The 23022-nt window shown below is 40.2% G+C and overlaps 2 protein-coding genes across 2 annotated transcripts in view; one reads left to right on the top strand and one right to left on the bottom strand.

Annotated features, from left to right (window-relative positions):
• Window positions 1-15061, bottom strand: part of STXBP4 (syntaxin binding protein 4) — a gene marked incomplete at its 3' end in the record, with an annotated part of 78331 nt that extends 63270 nt beyond the window's left edge. The window contains exons 1-8 of the mRNA XM_082326515.1: window positions 14950-15061; window positions 7513-7586; window positions 7228-7323; window positions 6146-6215; window positions 5226-5300; window positions 2905-2990; window positions 2105-2234; window positions 1398-1530 (exon numbers count right to left, since the gene is read on the bottom strand). Of these exons, the coding sequence (XP_082182641.1) occupies window positions 1398-1530; window positions 2105-2234; window positions 2905-2990; window positions 5226-5300; window positions 6146-6215; window positions 7228-7323; window positions 7513-7586; window positions 14950-14987 (702 nt within the window). The 5' untranslated portion in view covers window positions 14988-15061. The remainder of the gene's footprint in view (window positions 1-1397; window positions 1531-2104; window positions 2235-2904; window positions 2991-5225; window positions 5301-6145; window positions 6216-7227; window positions 7324-7512; window positions 7587-14949) is intronic.
• Window positions 15062-17394: 2333 nt separating this feature from the next.
• On the top strand, window positions 17395-21080 carry COX11 (cytochrome c oxidase copper chaperone COX11; the record flags this gene model as incomplete). Its single annotated transcript, XM_082326568.1, has 4 exons — window positions 17395-17754; window positions 17870-18025; window positions 18774-18899; window positions 19418-21080. The coding sequence occupies 4 exons, from the start codon at window positions 17395-17397 to the stop codon at window positions 19598-19600; spliced, it is 825 nt and encodes a 274-aa protein (XP_082182694.1). The 3' UTR covers window positions 19601-21080.
• Between the last annotated feature and the right edge of the window lie 1942 nt (window positions 21081-23022).

Raw genomic sequence — 23022 nt, 5'->3', positions numbered from 1 at the left:
AAGCTAGTTGTGACATTTGTCTAATGCAATACACATTAAATTACACATAACATGGCTGTGTTCTTCAGCTCTTAAGACATTAATCACAGAATCAATCTGACCATGTGAAACAAGCTGTGTACAGAAGATACAGAGGCAATAAGTAAAATACCTTTTCAAGACCAGCATAATTACTCATATTTAATACGCACATACCATAATTTTAGCTGGGTTATTTCAAACCTATGATAGCACTTTACTGCATGTTTTGTCACTTAGTGTTTTGGTTTTGATTAAAGAAAAAAGTTGTAGATCTATTATTCCGCTTGCATCCAGCCTATTAAAAGAAGATATCCATTTCAATATTGCCCTCATGTGGCAGAGATTTATAATATGCTTGCTACTTAGGTCTCTCAAACAGGACAACCAAGATTGGGAAATTACCTCTAATATTGCTGATATTAGAACCTACTGCAAATCAATGTCTCAGTCTCAGTCTATCAATTATGTATGACAGGCTTTAAATTATATGTTTACAAGGAGAAAAATGTTTTAGAAGCCACAACAAAATAGGAGAAAACAAAACAAGAATGATTACCATTTATCTACTAAAAGAAGTCCTGGAGACCCATTGCATTTTTTCCTTCCATCTTGGCATTTTGGGATTAACCTTAATCTACAAAAATTCAGTCACAAATATTTATAGACTGTTTTGGGGCAAAACTCATTGCTCGTGAAATTAACTCGTACCCTCGTGCTTGGCAAGAGGCAAAAACTGGTTATCTACACATCAAAATAACCGTAATAATTCAGGATGCAAAAGGAGACACTTGGATAAACAGTTCAGTGTACTTGAACCAGACAGTTCTGTTATTTATTTATAAAAACTGACAAACCCTCTTGATTTACCTATTGCATTTGTCATAAATGAAAACAGTCATCAGTACTGATTCATACATTTTATTAGTCTGCACTATCAGAATATTTTTTATTCTAATTTGCCTACACAATGCTTTTGAACTGCAACGATGCATCTAAATTACATCCAAGGAAAAAATGATTTTTTGAATGTGCAAGGAAAAAAAAAAAAGATGCGATCTGTAGCTCTGTCCCATCTGTGCTGATGGACCTTGCATCATGCAGCCTCTTAAAGAAGAAGTTGATTTCTTACTTTCTCATATGTAAATTGGGGAATAAGATCCTTATTTATCTCAAATGAACTCATGAATAATTTTCATTATCATGTAACAATGCTATGGTGCAGTGAGATAATTCTGTTTAAAGAGAAAGCATGCAGAAACACAAACAAAATTTGTATTTAAAATATAACTGCATATATAAAATACTGAAGTAGGTACTAAATGAGGGCAAAAATACAGGCGGCCTGAAGAGGGAGGGAGGGGAAAAAAGGTCTTTACCTTATGACAGTCACCACCAGGGATAATTTCTTGAATATATACCAAAGGCCCTTCATTTCTGTTAATTCCTCCTACAATATTCAAACCTAGGCTTGTTCTTTTGCAAACAGAGATAATCTGAAATGCACTATCCCTACAAAGAGAAAGGAAAAAAGAAAAGTATAATTACTTCGCAGAACTAGATACTCAATAAAGGCTGAAGTGATATAGTATTGTTACATTACTGATTTCACAAATAGGCATTACAGCAACAAACAGAAATAGTGGACATTTAATCTCAATGTTCAAACATTACATCGCCTACTTACTATAAAATCAGCAACTTCAGTTGTTACTTCTAGCAATTACAGAAAGAACCGATACATTATTTTACAAGAATAAAAGCTCCTCTCTATTATATATATCCAAGGCTTATGGGAGCACCTAGGTACACGTAAACCAGAAGCATTAATTCATTAGGAGACACTAAGATCAAAAGTCAATCATCTGATTAATCTACTTCTACCATGTAAACAACAAACAAATGAGAAAAATACCTTATTAAAACTGAAAGTTTGCCGTATCAATGGCATTATAACTTAGGATTTAAAAAAAAAAAAAAAAAAAAAGTTGAACAGTTAGTGTTCAACCCAAAATTTTCCTGAGCAGCCACATACACCATTTTCTACAGCTCACGCAAGAGAGTTACAGTCAGTTTCAGAAATTACTTTGCAAGCTTTGGGGATGGTGCTGGGACAGAATTATTTCTGCTGGTGGTCGTGATATTATCCTTTGGATGCAACTGAGGACTCTGTGACCTTGAGGACGAGCCAGAAGAAGAGCTGTCTATAGATTTTGCTTAAAGAAAAGAAACAATGAAAAAAAGAAATAACACACGTTTGGGAAAAAGCACAAAGCTTCAACTCATGTAAGTAAGTTCAGTGGGACTATTTTCACATTAGAAAACAGACAAACTATAAGCAATCAAATAACCAAAAGAAAGCTTAAGTCTACACAACGAAGAATTGTGAGCCACTCAGAGTTCCAGCAGTAATTCTTTAAAACATAGCAAGTGATGATTTTTTTCAAACCGGGTGCAAAAATGATCTCAAGTGAGTAATTGCTCACGCTATATAAAGGCATCCTAATTAGGCAACGATTCCATGAGGATTAGAATTTATGGTATTCTAGCTCAAATTTTTATCAGTACTTTGAAATCTTATGGTACATTTAATCTACAAACACCGAATACTTTTCACATTATTCATTAATTAACATCGCTGAAAGCAGGTGGCAGTATATTTATTTTAAGAGTTGGGGAAACCGACACACAAATGCCTCAAGTTACATGTTAGACTACAAACTAAACATTAAAGTCTAAGTAAACGTGTGCTTTGCCTGACTTTCAGTCACTTCCTCCAATATACTCTCCCCCCAAATGAGAAGAGTTTTAAGTGCTAGCTTCTACTCCACCGAAGTACGACTCTTGTCCTACAGGATCACGTCAGGCTAGACAGCAATCTCTCACCAGGTAACAGCTGTGTCGGAGAACTTCTTGCAGAACTGGTGTCACTGTGAGAGCCGTACTTATCCATCAGGTCAAGAAATTCTTTCCTGTGGCAACAGAAAGATCCTCTCCATCAGGATGGGGCAGTAGTTTAAACGCACCTTTTGAAACCTGCTGCTGTTTCTACTGAATGATTACCCTTCCTCAGAGAAGGAAGCTCAACCTCAACTGAACCAGGGAAGCCCTGTCGAACGTTCGGAAGAGGCAAGAGAAAGATAATGTAATAGGGAAGGATAAGGATGGAATAGCAGCAGACCGTGAATGAAATGGACTATTGGTAGAAAAGCTTAAGTATTACCTCTCTTTACCCTGGATTTCAAACTTTAAAAACTTGTAATTCAGGTCAACTACAGGTAATAAGACAGCGGTATTACTTAGGTCCATAACACGTTATTTATATTAGAAGGAATCAGATAATATACCTATAGCATACTCATATTTTTAAAGAATGCTTTTAGTTCAGCTATACTGAACAAGAACCCAGAAGAGACTGGCAAACAAAGCTGTGGCACCTCCTTTTTGAGGATAGAAGAAATATTTATTAATTATTCAAGAATGACTAAACCAGATGCAAATTCTTAACTTCTATTTAGCTTTCTCAGAAATTTGCAGTCTATCTCATCTGAGGTAAATATCGTTATATATTAAATACTGTATGTACTTGAGCTTTGTTTATCTTTTTCATTATATCTTTTTTAAAAAGCCCCAACAGATGAAATAAAGAGCAATTCTTGGTCGGGTGCACTGTTGAAAAAAATAATAATAAAAAATAAAAGCAGAAGTTCTTTGCAGAAATCAATCATATTATAACAAACTGGCAAAAAAGCAGCAAAGATGTACATCCTGTATTACATGCATTAAAGAGAAAACAAAAACTCTTGATTAATCTAATACTGAATGCAGCCTAATTTTTAAAAATGTTTATAATCTGAGCTATGATTACCTCAGTGATAACAAATTAAAAAAATAGAAATGATCTAGAATGATGTAAGCCAGAAACATCAGCAAATTAATATTACAGAATTGGAGAGAACATAAATTAACCGATTGCAGGGAAGGTAATGCCCAAGTAATTCCAGTGACTGCAGAAGGTTGTTGGAATCTGCTGCATGCATAATTTTTTTAAAAAAATGACAAAGTCTATTGAACTAATGCCAGACCCAGGGAACACACACAAACACAGCTAAGTATAAATCAAATAATCTTTTAGCACAGGAATGTACAGTCACAAGAAATTCATTCACAGATGTCTGAGTGAGGGACTGTATGCGGTGGCAAATTCTGCACAGGCCATTAGGCATACCACCAGAACGGTAAAAGGACCGATGGATTTTAATTATTCAAGGAGTTTAGAGGAACTAGGTCAGTATGCTTTAGATAAAAGCAGATTAAGAGTGGACCTCACATATATCTAGGCAGTCTGAAAAAAGGAGGCATCAGAGGCCACAGAGTGATTTAAATGTCTGTCAAATACACAAAATTAGAGCAGAAAAAGAAAGCTTAAATCGGACAAAAGGTCAAAGGAATTTAGAGAAGATTCCTTTATGGAGAGATTACTCTGTAAGTGGCATATCCCAGGAAAGGCAAATAACAGCAGATACTCTTGCAATGATTATCAAATATAGTTACACAACAGCCGTTTCCTCCAGGGATTTAAGTTAAAAGGGGATACAGACCTGGATCATCGCATTTCCGATGATTCTCTGCCAATGTTGGTTTATACGCTTAACTTTAGACAGCAAGGTTAAAGCAATGTTTAACATAAATGTCCTTATAATGGCTGTATTTTGGACTACCTGCTGCAGTGAACAGTTTAACGTACTTATCCAAACTAATTCAAAGCTCATTAAAGATTGAAAAGCAAACTTCAGAGGGAAAACAATAACTAAATCTGCCTTTTTTCAGAAGGTAAGACCAGCTTAAATCATACAGTTCTGTGGTACTGTTGATCTAATGTATTCCTCATTTTTTATTATTTTAAAATATGAGAAGTGTTAAAAAAAAATTATCACAGCAAATAGTTTTTAATGGTATTAGCTGGTAACATTTCAATCCTCTTCATTAAGCTGAAATTGGCCTCAGCTTGCTATTTTAATTGATGCAAATAGTCTCAGAATGAATTGGTATCAAATACTACACAGAAAAATGTGACATCTGGTGCAATTTTGCGATTAAAACTAACCTGAAAGAAAAATACACGCAAGCCCGCCCACCCAACCTTAGATATAGTGTTGGCTTTTTATTAGTTTTGAGGTTAAAGCAATGTTTTATTTTTCTCTTACTTTGCTTCTTCATCTCTGGCAACTAGCAGAGACATGTGATTAGATGCTGATGCCGTTCGCAAGATGTCGACAGCCCTAGAAGGGGGAAAAACCAGCCAAATAAATATACCAGGGTGCTGTGAAGATGTACATGGTGAGTAATGCTAAAAGAGCAGGAAAATGAACAAATTCTTCATGTAGTTAATGATTTTGACTGCCAGATACAGTGAAAAAAAAGCTTGCCAGCAGCACAACCCAAATTAAGCACTGGAGAAGTGAGCGAAAGACAGACTGTGCCTGTGACAGGAATAAACTGGGATTGCCCTCTCTTTCCCTTCCCTTTTGTCCCCATCTCTCCTTGGTCCATCCTGCTGCCTTCCTGGATGTCCTTCAGGATTAACAGCCTACACCAGGGAAAAACTACCACTCAGGTATCCTTCATTGCTCAGGATTTCCCTCAGCAATATATACTGTAATTTTTCTTTGAATTTTAAATCTACGTCTCCAACAGTAAGCTGCATCGATCTCTGGTGATCCAGCTACAGAAACCAACATATTCTACAGGTTTTTCTAAATAATTTCTCCATCATTGTCCCATTACAATAATACTTGTTAGCTGCATCATTCACATTCACTGGTATTGAACCAACAGATAGTTAGAAAAATATTTTAACAGCTTAATATGTTTTAATGCTATTTCCACATACATTCTATAACCTACATCATTAAGAAACTAGCTAATTCTGTCATTATAAAAGCATATAAAGTCCTGTCATTTTTCCACGGTAGTTTTGCTGATTTATAGGATAAAGTAATTGCCAGTTGAATTCCAAGGACCTCAGTGGAGCTGTGTTTTTCAGTCAGTGGTCGATAATGTCCAAAAAAACCCCCACATAATATTCCAAGCTCTAATAAACATTTAGTAATCAGTACAAACATACCTTTCATTGGTTACTCCAATTAAGTTTTCTCCATTGACATCCAAAATTAGGTCGCCAGTGAGCAAACGGCCTGGTAATGAGATCAACAGTAATGCACGAATCAACAGGAAAATGGTGAACATATTCTATCACAGTAATAAACCAGGGCTTTTTCTTTCAGTTTTATGTCATCTAATGCAATAAACAACCTTATCACTTTTAGCAGATTAGGTTCTTATCCTAATTAAGCTAGGCTATTGTCCTAAGACTAATTAACTATCAATCAGTCTTATTAACCACAGAATAGCTGCTGAAAATAAGTGTTATTTAGCTACTTGTATTATTTAGACATCGCACAAATATTTGTGGGAGTGGAATTTACATTTCACAGTTGTGGAATTAACTTTCAGCTGAATTTTGCTTTTAACATACATGTAAGTTACCACGTATAAATATATCAATGTTTTACACATTAATAAAGACACCTAAAAGATTTTTTAGAACCAATTCTATTTTTAACCTTCTGCAAATACCAAATTTAGGAACTATCACTTTTGAAGTATATTTAGATTATTTTAAATTATCATTCTGCACAAGACCAGATGGAATCTCAAAAAACCCCATATACAGACCTAGGACAGAAGTAGATTCTGTAACTTAATTATTGCAAACTCTGCCTAGTATAATTTGTTCTTTCCACACTAAACATCTAAACCACCACTTAAAAAAATTTTAAAAAAATAAATAAATTGGAACTCATTAAAAATACTGGTTCTGCAAAGGAAACGCTACTCTTATCCCTTACGAATTAAAACAGGTTCAGCATCTCAACACTTATTTAGCAGGGCTGAAAGACTGCCAATTGCTTTCACGTGAGCGCTATCTAGATTTGAACACATTTTCAAGACCTGAGAGTATTAAAATATTTTCCCATGAAGGGTCCAAGCTTCATTTCTCTATCTTAAAGCAAGCCACAACATCATGAATCGTGACCAACTCATGCTATTTTAAATATCCTTATCCACAAAGTAAAATAAAGATGACTTCTTTTGACAGCTTTTTATATGCAGCATGTTTGTAAGAAAAAAATTTAAATTACTTACTATCTACAGCAGCAACCCCTCCGGGTAGAATTCTCTTTATGAAAATCCCATAGTCTTCTGCTGTTTGTGCCCGATAACCTCCAATAATTTTAACTCCTGTAGAATAAACAAAAGAAACAAGGAAGAAATTGGTTATTCCACCTACTGTGCTAAATGGATTTATAGTCAAATCCATAAAAGCCAGATAAATTAAACTTCTACTGATGACAGTGTGAACTGGAAAAGCTCACCAGGTGCTTTTAGATTTGGTTTACTCTGAATCAACAGAATGTGCAATCTAATTACCTAATCCATTTTGACAATCAGAAAAAGAGATGCGGTGAACAGCTCGATTGATTCCATGAGGGCCCATAATAGTCCTAAGGAATAAAATAAAAGTCATTAAATCCCTAATTACAGAAATGTATGTAGAGCTATGTTTATATAGAAGAAATTACAGTGGCCATGTTTTTAACTCTAATACAAACCAAAACCAGTTTTCTGTAACTGACAACTTTACATTGTTTGATACCTCTGTGCCACCCCTTCCCCCTGATGAAAACTCAATCTCCTCATAACAAATATAAGATGGTAAGGTAAAATAAAGCATACGGAGAATTAAACAGAAACAAAATCCCACAACCTGGTCCAGCTTAGCGTTTAGGCAAAAAGCCCACATCATAATGTCTTAGAGTAGGTAATGAATATTAAAATAAAATCACAGCTAAGCCAGTCCATACAAAAATACTTTCTAGGATACGTAACTCTGTGGTTATTTATGAACATCATCTTTTCCCTACAGTCTCTCACTTCTTCACTCAACATTGTTTTCTTTTGCTGTTTTAAAAAAGGTTTCTTTCCAAACTCCTTGCCTGCTCCCCTGTGTACCCTCCCACCCCAAGACAAAACACCAGTTGAAGTTGTCTAAAGGCAGATGAGTATTTTGGAGGCAGCTGATAATAGTAAAGAATTAAGTAAGAATACAAAGTAAAATTAGAGTTTTGAAACCTAAATTTACAGTTCCATCGGAAACATGACAGGCATACTGCTCTGAGAATGCAAAGTGTTAAGAATTCCTATAAATCCAGTTATCCTTTACCATTTTTTATTTTCATTTAGGTGAATTATTATAAAAAATCCAAATTGTATCATAGCTCCTTTGTCCTCCCACTGTACCATTTTTGGAGAAGACTCACCAGATCCCTTCTGGAAAAAAGCAGAAGCACCACTTTGGTTTTTCTGCTTTGACCTACATATTGTTCTGTATTAGATAGCGAGTTGCATTTTCTAGAGCGTGATGTTAAAGTGAAATGGAACAACTGGAATTCATTAGCAGGGGGGAAAAGAAGATCAAAGTGGAGGACACAGTGACCCAAATCCTCCCACGCAACCAAATCCAGCACACAGACTGAACTCCACGCCTGAAACTGGGTATTTCTGCAAAAGCCGAAGTGCATGTCATTAAAAGGTGCTGTGCCAGAGGGAAGAGAGAAATCCAGAAGGTCCAAATGTTCCTAAATTCTAGCACCAGGCAAAAGATCCAGCTTCTGATGAACATCCCTAGTTCTTTTGGTTTTGTATAAGAAAACTGGATGAGTTTTTTCATCACGGGATAAGCACTTGCTCTGAAAAGCAACAGTTTGTTCCACAACCTCAAATTCCCAAGTATTTGCAAAATTAGCCTTTGCTTTAGAAAGGCTGGCCATAAGAACAGACCTAATAATTGATCTTTAGCAACAAACAGGAAGCCTATGCTTCAAACATTGTATAATTTCCACTTCAGTATTTGTCGCAGTATTTGTTTCATAGGCCAAAAAGAAATGATGAAACCCAGTTAGTATATTTGGCCGCTGACAAGACTGCAGTACGTGACAGCATAAGGCACGCTTCGTAAGGCTAAAAGTGAACGGAACTGCTTTTGCTTAATCACAGTCTGAAAGGAAGAATAAATCCGTAAGTCTGCTATTTCTCTAACAAAACTTTTTTGATAAACTACTTCTATACAACAACAGCAGAGTATTTTGCATTACCACCTAGTACTGTCACTTCAATTATCCCATGAATTTACATTGTGTCGAAGCTGCACGACAACACACTAGTCACGTTCTTTACAGGTCTGTCCTGATTTGTATCCATCTTTGAAAACTTAGACAAGGTACACTGATCTTTAAAATAAGCAGACGATTATTCTTTTCTTTTTTCGTCTTGCCTTTTGCTACTACTGTTCTGTTTCTTGCTCTGCCATGATCTCAGCAGTTTTCATACAGCAGTTTTTTATTAAAATAAAAAAGCAAGAACAAATGCTGCATAGAAGTGTACTTTCACAAAGTACAAAAGATCAAATCTCAGATATTAAGTCTCAAGTTTTCCAAAGGAAAACAGAGTTCCCTAGAAATGGTAGAAACTATTTATATACTACTATATAAAATGATCATGAAATATGATCAAATCAGAACACTTAATAGGAAAGGAGCTACATTTCCAGAAGTAACAGGCAACACTTCCAAAAGAGATCCTAACTAACATAAAACGGATTCTGACAAAGCGGATACAGACAATATACAAGCTATAACTCACAACTGAGAGGAATAAGGTACCTCTAAACCAGTGAAGTTATCACGATGTTCCCATCTACAATTAGAAAGGACTGGCACTTTGAACGCACCCCCTTACAAGGCATTCAATTGTGTTTATGCTCTAAAGACCAAATCCCTCCAATGCACGAAGTTTAAAATTACTTTATCGCATACAAAGTAAAGACAAGGGTCTTCAAATTCCCCAAGTTTGTTTATCATATCGCATCTCGCTGGCTTTCGGTGTTAGTTTTTCTCCCATATAACTTAGAGATGGATCTTCAAGTCAAGCTACTTGTCATAGTTCTACTGAAATACACAGGGCTTTCGCAGTTTCACTATATCAAAGCTTGGATTTAGTGCCCATCCAAAATTTATTTCATGTTATTGTTATTTAATATTCATGAAATGTTAGAATACTTCCCAAAACCCATTAGAAATATGCTCAACAGTATAAATAAGCAAATAGGTTTCTAAACCAATTGGCAGAAGTAATAAAAATAATTTCAATGTTCTTCGTAGAAAAAGTTGCAAATTAAATAATCAGATGTCACCGCACATTCCTCAAGAAGTCATGCAAAAATACTCACAAGCAAGCTTTTAGCACACAGAGAAGATGTGAGAGAACAGATGACAGAAAGAAGCAAGGCCACGAAATGTACACTAGAACTTTGTTACACCGAAATTATTGAAAAAATATTAAACTCAACATCCAACTGAAGTCCTGGAGTGCTAACAGACTAAGTGCGTATAATTTTGTGTAGATGTTCTAGTAAAGGCAATTAAAATGAAATCTACCTTCTTCTATTACTTTTTACCAACATACCCAAGGAAGTTCAACAGCTTTATATCTGCTAGAGACTTATCAGGACATACAGCTCCGGATATTCTTCTGAACTGCATTCCTGGGGAATTATTAGTCATTTATGTCCACAAGCAAATATTTATCTAGATTTATCAATGGAAGAATAATGCCCTTCCCTCACAAAATAGATACTACTTGACAATTAAACAAAAATCTAAATGATAAACTCTGGCTGCTATGAAAAGAAAAAAGAAGCTGAAAATAGCTACAGCTTTTAAATTATCTTTACTGTACTTTTCCCAATTACAGACTAGAAAGATGCCGTCAGAACCTAATGGTTAAGCATACCAGTATAAGAGAGAAAGACCATCAAAACGCTCTGGTTCATCTTCATCTCCTGGTGAGAGTAAGGACATTCTTCAGTACGGCAGCAAAGACAATGACAAAGCAACCAAAATACACTGCAGGTTTCCAGTTCAGCCGAATAAAGGTTACGTGCAGGACAATTCCTGCTACTAACTAAAAAAAAAAACCAAACAGACAGCGCTTGAGACGAGTGTCTCTGCCTGCTTAATCTTCTCTGAAACCCTCTGCGTCACATGGACTAATTCACCTATCGAGGTAACGTTTACTTTTTCCCGGTTTGAAATGGCAATTTATAGCAACTTTAAAGACTGAAAACGCAAAGGAGAGAACATTTATTTGCAGTTGCTACAACTGTGATTATGCAGTCTATACGTAGCAGCAGAAGCCAAATGAAATAATTAAAATAAAATGAACTTATTTCCTCACGTTCTTCCAATAATTTATTTACATGTTCCCTCCAAACAAGGTCAAAAGCAATAACTCGTGACCTTTCTAAAGCAATCTTCCTAGCAGACTGGATTATGTACATCCACACACAAAAGGGAAAGCCAACAAAGCAGACAGACGGACAGCATTAATGAAACAAATGCCATTATGGTATTACTTTGCATTCTCAATGACGGTATTGACTTGTGTCATGCTTTAACTTGGTTTTTAGTCTTTCAACATGTAACGGTCAAAAGTTAACACAGAACTTGGGTTATACATTTTCTCTAGAAATGGAAGCTGACACATCTGGGGTTTTTTTGCAAAAGCAAATGGTAAAAAGAAAATGTAAATACAAAGAAATGGTAAATTTATATCATTACACCGAGAATAATCTAGGTGAAAAAGTAAAAAATACACCACTGTTTCCAGAGGCAGACTCTCTCCTGATACAAGGCTTGGTCTTGCAGAGATACCTGTATTCTCAGAAGTTCTGAGCACCTGACATCAGTTTGGCTAACTGCTATTTTCTTCCAGGCTTGCATCAGAAGAGGCACTCCTGTTACTCCCCCTCTTTCTAAAAGATCTTAAAAAGATGACAATTTAAAATGAAAATTAAATAGTCTGTGTTCACTGAGGGCTTTGTTTAAGTAGAAAGGTGAATCCTCTAAAGCAGGGAATAACCCTCTGATGAGACTGCATCTGTCAGCGTCTAGAGCTGCACAGCAGGACAGCCTGGCGACGCGAGGAATGCCTACGCTTACCTCATGCACCTTTTTTTTGTTTTTAAAGTTGTAGTGACAGTGGTTTCAGTAGCACATAATTGTTCCGGGGAAAGGATCTTTTTGCTTACAGGCAACACGCTACGTCGTGTCCGCATTTACCGAGGTCAGTCCCCAGAGCCTGCGAGCTACACACACACGAGGGGCAGAATAAAGTGACCACCACAGACTAAGGAGCCGATCAGCGATGGAAGTGGGAACATAAAGCAGCCTTCCCCATTCCCCAGATGTGAAGAGCGACACTGGCATCATTTGGATTGCTCACAGCCATTCCGCGATGAAAATTTGGCCCTCTGTAGTCTTTTCTCAATCAGTTTAACTCTGCTGGTGTTACCGGCGTTACAGTCCGATGAAAGAAAAGCCATTGATATTTTAAGCATCATATCAATTAGTGGGCTCCAGGCAAGGTTACAGAAGATAAAACACCAATAGCCTTTCTCCAACAAAATTGTCACTGTTCTTAACGCCAGTGGAATCCAATTTGTGGCATCGGTGTCAGGAACATTTGTCAAAACAAATCACTCAGACCCGTACGGCTTGTATCCAGTGTCGTGTCTTCTGCAATAGAAACACACGCTCCCCCCCCACGCCCCCAATTAAAAGTATGACTCAAGGCCATGCATTTCCATTATTAAAAAGCAAAAAATTATTTTTATTAAACCAGGCATGACAAACTTCCCAACAATTAAAGCAGATATAAAGTCGTATTAAGCTTCTTATTGCTCCCACCTCTTTTTATTAGAGTTATTATCAGTAATACATCACTTGTTCAAACAATTGCTCCTCCATCCCTTCTTCAAAGTAAACTACGCCTTGTTCGGCTTCCTGAACTCATCCCCAAGGCTTCTGTCCCTCTTTACCTTAAAATTCTGCTGCTGTGCTGCTTTTAATGTTTCTAAAGGACTCGCACAGACAAACGGTATTATTGCTTCTTTTGCAAGTTCTCTGCCTTTCAAGAACATACTCAGGGGAACACAAGTTACTTCTTACATCCAGAAAGCTCTAGGAATACTGTAACAACTTAAAACCCCGTAAAACCTAATCTCAGTATGTAAGACTAAATTTTCAAGAGACATCATTTGTTATTTTATGCAGCAAACAACGATTCTTTTTCAAACAGCTAGTAAGCTATTCTATGCTGGCAACATAATTAATTGTGACACACCTTTCCCAAAGGAAGTTCTGTAATGCTTTAGCAACTGAGATGAATTACAAGGTAATTTAGCAGATGACAAAAAGATTTGCAGAATCTTCGGAAGCAAGATTCACAACATCTTTTTGTTATAAATAAAACAAAGGTCTTTTACAAAAATCCTGTACAAGTCAATTATGCAACTGTACCATTTCAGGTTCGCTAACCCAAAAAGGTACAAATTCATCATGACACTAAGGACCACAGCCAAGAGAACGCTGTATCGTATAGCATGAACAAACACTTACTTCTGATCTGTCCAAACCCACTAGTTATTCAAAAAACATTTTGCTGATTAGGTCATAAAGATTAAAAGAAAACGTATGTCATTATATGGCAACTGTTAAACATGAAAAAAAAGCTTGAGCAACATTGTAATTGTGGAGAAGCATGAATGGTTTGAGGCTAACCCCTTGTGTAGAAAAGAAAGGTATCATTTAAAGTTTAGGTAAACTTCAATTAACATATCACCAAGTACATGCCTGAAGCATTGTGCATCGATACTGTCTCCCAGAAAAAAATAAGTATAGAAAATTACAGTCTTCCATCATCATGTAGCTGAAGCGCAGTTATATGCACCTTTCATGTTCATCTGCTATGTGAAAAATTGCCTTTGGAATACAGTGATCTAGTAATCATTCATATAATATACCTTCCGCGTGAATCTAGCAAGCCTTGGCTGTTTTAAAGATGTATCTTTGTATTACATACTCTGTATTTCCATTGGGCAAGCAGAGTACTTCTTCAGATCCCAGGAAAAAGCAAGTTAATTTTTTTAATGTTTTGCGGATTTGTTTTTCAAAAACATCAAGTTATTTACGAAGTGCCATAATTCAAAACCTATGCTAAATTGTTTGGCGATACTTTTGAACAGTATTTGCTCGATTCTATTGCACAAGCGCAGCAAACATGATAGTCCAGAGAGAGCTGTCTGTGCCTGTTTTTAATTACGGTGTTGATGACAGCGTTGGTATGGTTACTTAGCAGTCTGGGAAGGGGCTGGAGTTACGACTTTCAATCACGACTAAATCCAAGTTTGCCATTTAGAATCTGATCCAACTTTTAAGTGGATAACATTACAGTTTATAGAATGACTATAATTATCATTCTATGTCCCATGGCATTGGTAAAAAATAAGATGGTTTCAAAGCACTACATATAAAACATGAAAGGCATGCAGACATAGCATTCTGAAAAAGTAACGCATTAGAATACATGAACTCCATACGGTCTTGTGTTACTGCAGTTACCCTGTGTGTCCAAGGAAGTAATTTGCTATATACCTTACAAGTATGTTTTCATAGCTGCAGAAGCATTAAGGAATTTCTATGGGGGGGTTGTATCTCTATAGAACCAGTCCAAACCAAGTGCTGATTAACTTAATGAAAACCTTAAGAGCTATTTCTTCCCTTTATGTGTAAATTCACTGGTGTGGAATAAGCTTTTCTAAAACGTTGCCTCAGACTGTTTCAATATCAAAGTTATTTGTCTTTAAGACTTCATCAAAACAAGATCCTACTAATGAAACGGCAAGAATTTTCATATTACAATCCAGCAATTGTTGTATTCCTGTCTGTGGGGAAAAAAAAAAGTACTTACTTTTTATCTGTATTTGTTAGGAGATCTGTACTGGACATCTTCTTAGGTGCACTATTCTAATAAAAGTTCAAAATGAAGAATTCTGACACATGAAGCACTGGCTCGCAATCAAGATAATAATTGCTGTAAAAAAGGAGAAACCACTTTTTGAAACGTACATGGCTATGTTTATTTTCAGACACTGACAACGATTCTTATTTATTACTGACTAGCTGAAGTCAAGCGGGAAAAGAGAACTTTCATGATAAAACAGATACACTTCATTGCTGAAAACAGTAAGCAGTTATCAACTCAGACTTTACTGTATATTGTACCAAAACATCTGACATCCTAATTTCCTCTTAATTTATAAGGGGGGGGAATTCGGGTAAACCTGAATCCCCTGTAATTAAAATCTTCCAAAAAATGAAGTAACTGACATTACAATTCCAGGATAAAGTAATGTAACTGCTAATGACAAAAACAATCTCCTTTTTTTCCAGTGAAGGTTACTGGGGGAGGGAATGTTGTTTTGAACACGATAAGGTGTATTGTGTGTCTTGTTTTCTCACTTTTTTTAACTTACTGTCTAGTATTCAGTGCCTATGGAATTCTCATGTGAAGTATGCAAGACGCAGGCCAAAAGGCATGCAAAATGGGGTTACGTACCACTAATGTAGCAAGAAACCCAGTAATTCACATTATATTTTTATTAGCTCGTACGACGGGTTGACCAGAAATACAACCCTAAATGTACTGAGCTACAATCATTTGAAAAATTACTGCAAAAGCCCTAATGCAAAAATATCTGTTTGTATCAGTAGCAAATCTTCCTGACCTCATGAGCTGTACGGCTAGAGCCTCACACGGCCACGAACCAGAAAAGGTATTACTGCAAAGACAGGGGACAAGGGGGACAGGGAACTCCCTGAACAAGGCACAGGCAGAAGATGGCAACAGGGGCTGCTGGCACCGGTGACACGCTACAAACCTGGGCTAAACCAAAGCAGGCTCCCTAGCGTCAGCCGCCACAAAAACACACTGACCAATTCATCAGGTTATGTGTTTCTGCATGAAAAAAGTATTAAACTCCCTTTGGAATACCACAAAATTTCCTGCAGTAAGTGTTTTCAGCTCTCTTGCTAAAGGATCAAACAGAAGGCCATCTAAATACAGAGGAAAGGCCACAATATTGCTTTACTCCGGCCTTTATCATTCTCTTATTCAATACAACTGAATGCAAAAACGAGGCAGTATCAGGAGCTGCCAAAGTCACTGGGTGATTGACGGTACCCGAGCCAGCGCAAGAGAGGAGCACCGCTCTAAAGCAATAAATTCACGCACTTGTTTCCACAGCAAGAGAAGTTTGTCACAGTGCGCGGGAAGTTTGTCTGACCTCGCCGTCCTGACCTTACTGCTGTTTACAAACAGCGCTCAATCGCTTCGCGACATGTCAATATTTGGGCCTAAACAAAAACGAATCTGTACACAAAGAGAGGAAACCGAGCGTGAATCAAAGCACCGCTGGGAAAAAATAACCATCGGTGTCAGTGCCCGCAGAACGGGGAGAGCCGCAGGAAGACGAGGGGATGAAGCCCCCTCGGTTAAAGGGGTCACCCCGCCGCGCCCGCCCGCGGCCTGCAGAAGAGGGGGAGCGCGGGCACAACGGCGGCTTCAGGAGCGCCGGGCCGGGCGCTCGCAGCCCCGAGGCAGGCAGCAGGCAGGCAGGCAGCAGGCAGGCAGGCAGGCAGCAGGCAGGCAGGCAGCAGGCAGGCAGCAGGCAGGCAGCTCCTCGCGTCCCGCCGCCCGCCAGCGCGCTCCGCATTAACCCCGCTCCGGTACTTAGCGATAATCGCCCCCGCCCGCCGCCGCTCGCCAGGTTAACCCGCTTCGGGCAGACTCTCCGGTGGCCCCGCTGCCGAGCGGCACCCGCCCGCCCCGGCACCGCTCGCACAAAGGCGGCTGGAGGCACGGCGCTGCGGGGGCCCGCCGCGGCCGCCAGCCCAGCAGCGTCCCCCGGAGACCCCGGGGGTGCGAAACCCCGCCGCCCTTCGGGGCTGGGACGGTTACCTGGGAACGCACGCTGCCGCCCGAGCGCTCCCGCCGGGGAAGCGGGGACGACCGGCGGGGTCTGGCGGGAACCCGCCCGCGCCTCAGCGGGGGGAGCCGCGGGCGACCCCTCGGCGGCGGCGCTCCCTCCCCTCAGCGGCGCGATGGCTGCCCGCCCCGCTCCCCCGCCCGCGCGGCGCAAGCCCCACCGCCCCCTCGGGAAGGCGGCGCGCGGCGGCCGCCCCTCACGGCGCCGGGAGCCCCCGGCGGGGCCGCGCCCCCCGCGCCCCCCCAGCGCCGAGCGCCGCGGGCGCCGCCTCCCGCCCGCCGCCGAGCGCGGACTCACCCGCCCCGCCGCCGCCTCTCGCGAGAAGAGCGGGGCTCCGCGCCCCGCCCGGCGCCGGCAGCCGCGGCGGGATGGGGCTGTGCGGGCGGGGCTGGGCGCGCTGCGGGGGCCTGCGGCTCCCCGGGGGGCCGGGCCCCCTCTGGGCCCTGGCGCTGGGCCGGGCCCTTCCCCGGCCGGGCCGTACCGGCGGGTGGGCGCCCCCGCGGCCGGAGGGGAGGGCTCGGTGCGGCCTCTGGGCGGTGGCGGCGGGCGGGCGGGCGTGGGCCCCGCGGGGGACCCGCGGGCTGCGGAGCTCCAACCCCTTCACCCGCAGGCAGGAGGAGGAATGGCGGCGCCGGAACCGGTCGGCGCTGGCCTACATCGCCGCCGCCGCCGTGGGCATGGTGGGCATGTCCTACGCGGCCGTGCCGCTCTACCGCCTCTACTGCCAGGTACCGGGGAGCCCCGCGGCCCGGCGCCGCTGCCAGCGCCTTCCCGCCCGCCGAGGACGACGGCGGCGCTGGCGGGGGCCGGCGCGGGTCGCTCACCGCCTTTCCTTTCCGTCAGGCCACGGGCCTGGGCGGGACGACGAGCGCGGGGCACGGCTCGGAGCAGGTCGAGAGCATGGAGCCGGTGAGGGAGCGGGTCATCAGGGTGACTTTCAACGCGGACGTGCATTCCAGCCTCCAGTGGAGCTTCAGACCCCAGCAGAAGGAGATCTACGTGAGTGGCTTCGCCTCCACGCTCCCGCAGCCCCCGGCCCCGCGGGTGCGAGCGCGGCTCTTGCCCCGGACCCCTCGTCACCTTCGGTCCCGACCCTGCGGCGCCGGGGCTTTGCTTACCTGGGCCCTCGTCTGGAGGAACACAGCCGCGGGCCCGCAGCCCAGGGCGCTTCCGCGTTACCAGTTCTATACACCCCATAAAGCGGGTGTATATATACTTCAAAAATATATATAGTGTAGCTGTAGATCTAAACCTGTAGGGTTTTGCCAGACTTCCCTAGTACTTTCTTGCCCCTATCCTTGTAGGACTGTTTTTATATTTTTAAAAATGAACATTTTAATTTAACTTTACTGTTCAAAATCAGTTCTTAAGAAAAACTCACAAGGAGCCATGCTTCTTAATTGGTTTCTGAGTCCAGCACTGAAAAAATGATAACCTCAAACACTAAGTGTACACCATATATAAATCTGCATATTAAAAGAACTCTATATGCTCCTAAACTGCTGAGCATAACGTAAGTCTCAGTGGCAAACTGGTTAAGATTAAAAATGCACGCATATAACATTATTGATGCTTTTAATTTTGAATGCGGGTGAATCGTCTATAAGCAAAATATTTGTGAAGTATTGAAGTAACCAACTTGAAACAGCAGAAGAGAAAATGAACTAGTTCTAGCTAAAGTCCAAAGAACGCTGAGGGGTGGAGGACTGCAGTGGATTAAAAATCACTGTGCAATTACTTTACACAGGTGGTACCAGGAGAGACCGCACTGGCATTTTATAAAGCGAAAAATCCTACTGACAAACCAATAATTGGAATCTCTACCTACAACGTCATACCCTTTGAAGCAGGACAGTATTTCAATAAAATACAAGTAAGTGTGAACAAAGCAAAGATTACATTTTCCTTTACATGAATGAGAATCGTTATCCATAAATTACCTTTTTCTCATTTGAATCCTGGATACCATTCTTTGTATGCCAACATTTTAAGAAAATACCTTGATTTTTTTCAAATGGCAGTGCATCAGTTCGTTCTTAGCCTTACTCTCTTCATAACGAGCGGCAGCACATGTCCAGTTAGAGTGGCTCCCGAATACATGATATTTAGTACCACTGACTCTGAGGGCAGGTGGTAGCCATGTGAGCTAGCCGGGCCAATTTGCACATTTGGACACTTCATTAAATGCTAATTTTTTTTTCCTGTAACGCGAGAGGAACAGAATTGCTGTCTTGTCGCTCATATGGTCAATCCTTCCCAGGATTTTAGGGATGTACAGGGAATGAGAGATGGTTTTAAAAGATGAAGCTTTCTCGCATGTTGGCAGATATGAAGTTTACCATAGTTAGTGTTGTCTAATTGTTTGGGTTTCTTTTTTTCTCCCCCGTGCAGTGTTTTTGTTTCGAAGAACAGCGGCTAAATCCTCAAGAGGAGGTGGACATGCCCGTCTTTTTCTACATTGATCCAGAATTTGCAGAGGACCCTAAAATGGCTAAAGTTGATTTGATCACCCTCTCTTACACCTTTTTTGAAGCCAAGGAAGGACAGAAGTTACCACTTCCTGGATATCAGTGATGGGCAATCTCGACACCGTTTGACTTCTACTACCTGACTACCAGTTTTGAAACCATTTTTCCATGGAAGGAAAAACTGCAGGAGTACTGTGCAATATGAAATTATATTATTAAACCACCACGGGCACATGCTGCTGTTAGGAAGTGATATATTTCTATTAAAAAAACCCCAACAAAACAAAACCAAAACCCATCAAAACTTCTGTAGTTGGAATATTATTTGTTAGGGATACTATTTCTTCATCTGACAATAGAAGGGAACACACTGTTCCTGGAAGAGAGAGGGTTTTCTCAAGCCATCTTTTTATACGATGATACATGGTTATCTGAATACTGTGAGGCAAATTTTTAAACCCAAGTGTAAATTGAGATCTTCGATGAAATAGAGAGGAACAAATCAGTTTATTAAGCATCTAAAATTGCGTTGCTGGGTCTGAAGAATAGCTTCCATGCAAGTTACTTTATAAAAAGCTAAAACCAGGTAATCGGTTCATGAAATGTCAAAACTGAGCCAAGTCAGACTGCACTGCTATGTAACCCTCCCATGGCGCAGGGGGATATGATGATTCAGAAGATGATGCACCCTCTCGAATTATTACTGAATCAGTAGTTCATCTGGTAAGAGCAGACTGCTCTCAAACTGCTATCATTTGAATGAGGAACGGTAATTTAAATGTAAGCACGGGAAATCTGTGGTATGGTTTTCATTTAGAAATACCATCTTCAAATTTCGATGTTGTGTTCAGCTCATTTTAAATACCTGTACTGCTAATGACTGCTCTTTCACTCCGCGGAGGGCTGTACACCGTGCCCCTCTACACCGAGACGAGCTCGGCTCGTGTATGAAGGGCTTTGAAGGGAAAGGCAGTACATAAACAACTGCTCTCAACTGCAGGCTAGATTAACAGCATAGGAGTCTCCTCAAAAGCCAAAAGGAAACCCGCCCCGTTCAGAGGTTAAGTCCACCAAAGCCTGCCCAGAAGCGTCCCAGTTGTTCAGAGGTACTCCTAGGTCCTCTGTTTACCATCAGAACACGTAAGCCTATGTTTATCTAACTTCTGGTCATGAGCTGGGGGGTAGGGATAACACCACTTTATCATAGCTTTGCAGATGAGTGAGTTGCAGAGCAAGTTTGAAGTGACCTACTCATTTTCAGACAGGAATTAATCTCAGCCCAGTATCTCATCTGCTAGGCCAGTTCTTTCTACCCCTTTCAGCAGATGAGATCTATCAAAGTAAGACTAATGTTGGTTGGTTTGTTTGGACTCTAAAAAGGCAATGGGTATATCAGAAATAACTTCCAGTTACTTCAGTCTCAATTATATTTCCATACCATAATTTAGAAAGTGCTTTTTTAAAAATAAATGAATGCTACCTTTAAAATGCGTTACTGTACCAGTTCTATGTGTTCTTTAAATAGATTCTGGATGACATTCATGTCAGGTCTTCACTGTGTATTTATTAAAGTTTTAAAACTTTTCCTTCTTTCATCTCTCTCAATGCATTCTGTCCAGCAGAACGTGTGGAGTTCACGCAAGTGAAATACATCCGTATGAAGGTAACAGCAAGCTCTATCATTTGTAATTCCAGTTACGCTTCAGAATATGAAGACAAGTCTTTGAATCCAGGCCAGGGAAAAAAAAAAAAAAAAAAAAAACTTTCTTACCTGGGTTGTCTTTAGTCCATTGCCTGCCTGAAAGCTGAACTGATGATGGGAGTTTTCCGCCCGTTGCTTTCTTCTGGCCAGTGCCAGTTTCATAAAAACGGGGGTTTTCCCCCCGCATTTGAAAGCCCAAGCTTGCGCAGATGCTGAGCACATTCCAACCATAAACCCAGCTCTCTAACCTCAGTAATTAGCCAGTTCCCTTCAGAGCTTTCATCTGTCTGTGACCATTTTGCTTCTCTAAATACGGAAAAGTTCAGTTAGCAATCATCCTTTAGGGATTACCATATTGAAATAGCCTATTTCAATTTGTTACACCTCCGTGTGCTAGGGTTTTAACAATATAACTAAGCTGTAGGGAAACATCAATCCACCTCAAATCCTGTTTTCAGCAGTTTTCTCAGGCTGCTGTTCAGACCATTGCAAATAATACAAGAAAAATACTGATCAAGCAGCTTACCTTTTCACCTCTGCTTACGAGAAGCCCCAAACTTCAAGGTTATCTTTTTGATAGAAGAAACGTGTTCCAATGGCCCTAGCTGCAAAATTGCTAACCATGCAATGGAACACCACAGATCCACTCGCAAATACTTCCAATCCTATCTGCATTCGGTATTTCATGGAATACGCATGTCATCTGGTAAAAACTCAGAAGTGATGCGGGTTAACCTCTCAGTAAGGGTTTGCTTTTATTTGGAATTTTATGCTACAAAAACTGCATAACAGACTGAGAACTTTTTATCACTTAAACCGTTAACATAATGAACATGTAAAATGCAGTATTTCACAAAACATTAGCTTATCAGCTATGAACATGAACTAAGTTCTCAAAGTTTATATCAATTATAAATTCAGAGAACTATAGCTGTTAAAGTGCACATTTTACATTCAGCATTAAAATAGATAAGGCACTTTAATTATTAAAAGATAAAACTGTTATTAACAGGGTTAAACAACTTGATTAAAATAAATGGATAACTATTGCTCATCTGCATTGTAGATAATTATTTTTTTCCTTCACCAGAACAGCAATCTCTGCAGGGCAGGAACATTGCGAGAAATGACTGAACCCCCTCCAATATTTACTGAGTAAATAAAAGCAACAACAACAACAACAGAGGAACAAGCAGGGTTTCTTCTGTCCTGTTAAGCACAGGTGACAGCACCTCATGGCCCAGCTCAGGTTCCTACCAAGACAAAAACCCAACTATATTGCGGGCTTTTAGGAAGAAAACAAAATCTGTATTTAGGATATGAATGTAGGAAAGTAACACCGTATGTCTTCAGACATCTATCAAGAGGGCCAATTTTAGAAGAGTCCTACATACCAAAACCCCTTATAAATTTCTAGGGAGATTAACACAGCAACAAGGCCAAAATAGAGATTGGATTCTGCAATTTCTGTAAACAGAACATTGTTTTGTTTGCTGCATAATGGGGTAAAGCAATACAAAAGAACAGTTAACTTGGAAGAAAAGCTTTCTTCTACAGTTGCAAGAGTCCTTTTTGTTTACTTGTGTCAGGTGTCAAGTGTTAACTTCATGCGCAGGTGAATTTGGAAATCATATTTTAAAGGCCCCCAAAATATTTTAAAAATAATCATGCAAGTCACCTTGAAGAACGCACCGTTGAACATTTAGGACAAACTATCAAGGTGTAGATCCAAGTAACTCTTCAACTTCCACACAGCTTACTATTCCAATACTTATTGTTTGTTGTGTCAAAACATAAAACCTGTTCTGTTATTCACTTGTGTATTC

This window comes from Platalea leucorodia, assembly GCF_965183815.1.
Source record: "Platalea leucorodia genome assembly, chromosome: 14".
Classification (NCBI taxonomy): domain Eukaryota; kingdom Metazoa; phylum Chordata; class Aves; order Pelecaniformes; family Threskiornithidae; genus Platalea; species Platalea leucorodia.
This window is presented reverse-complemented; position numbering and strand designations above follow the sequence as displayed.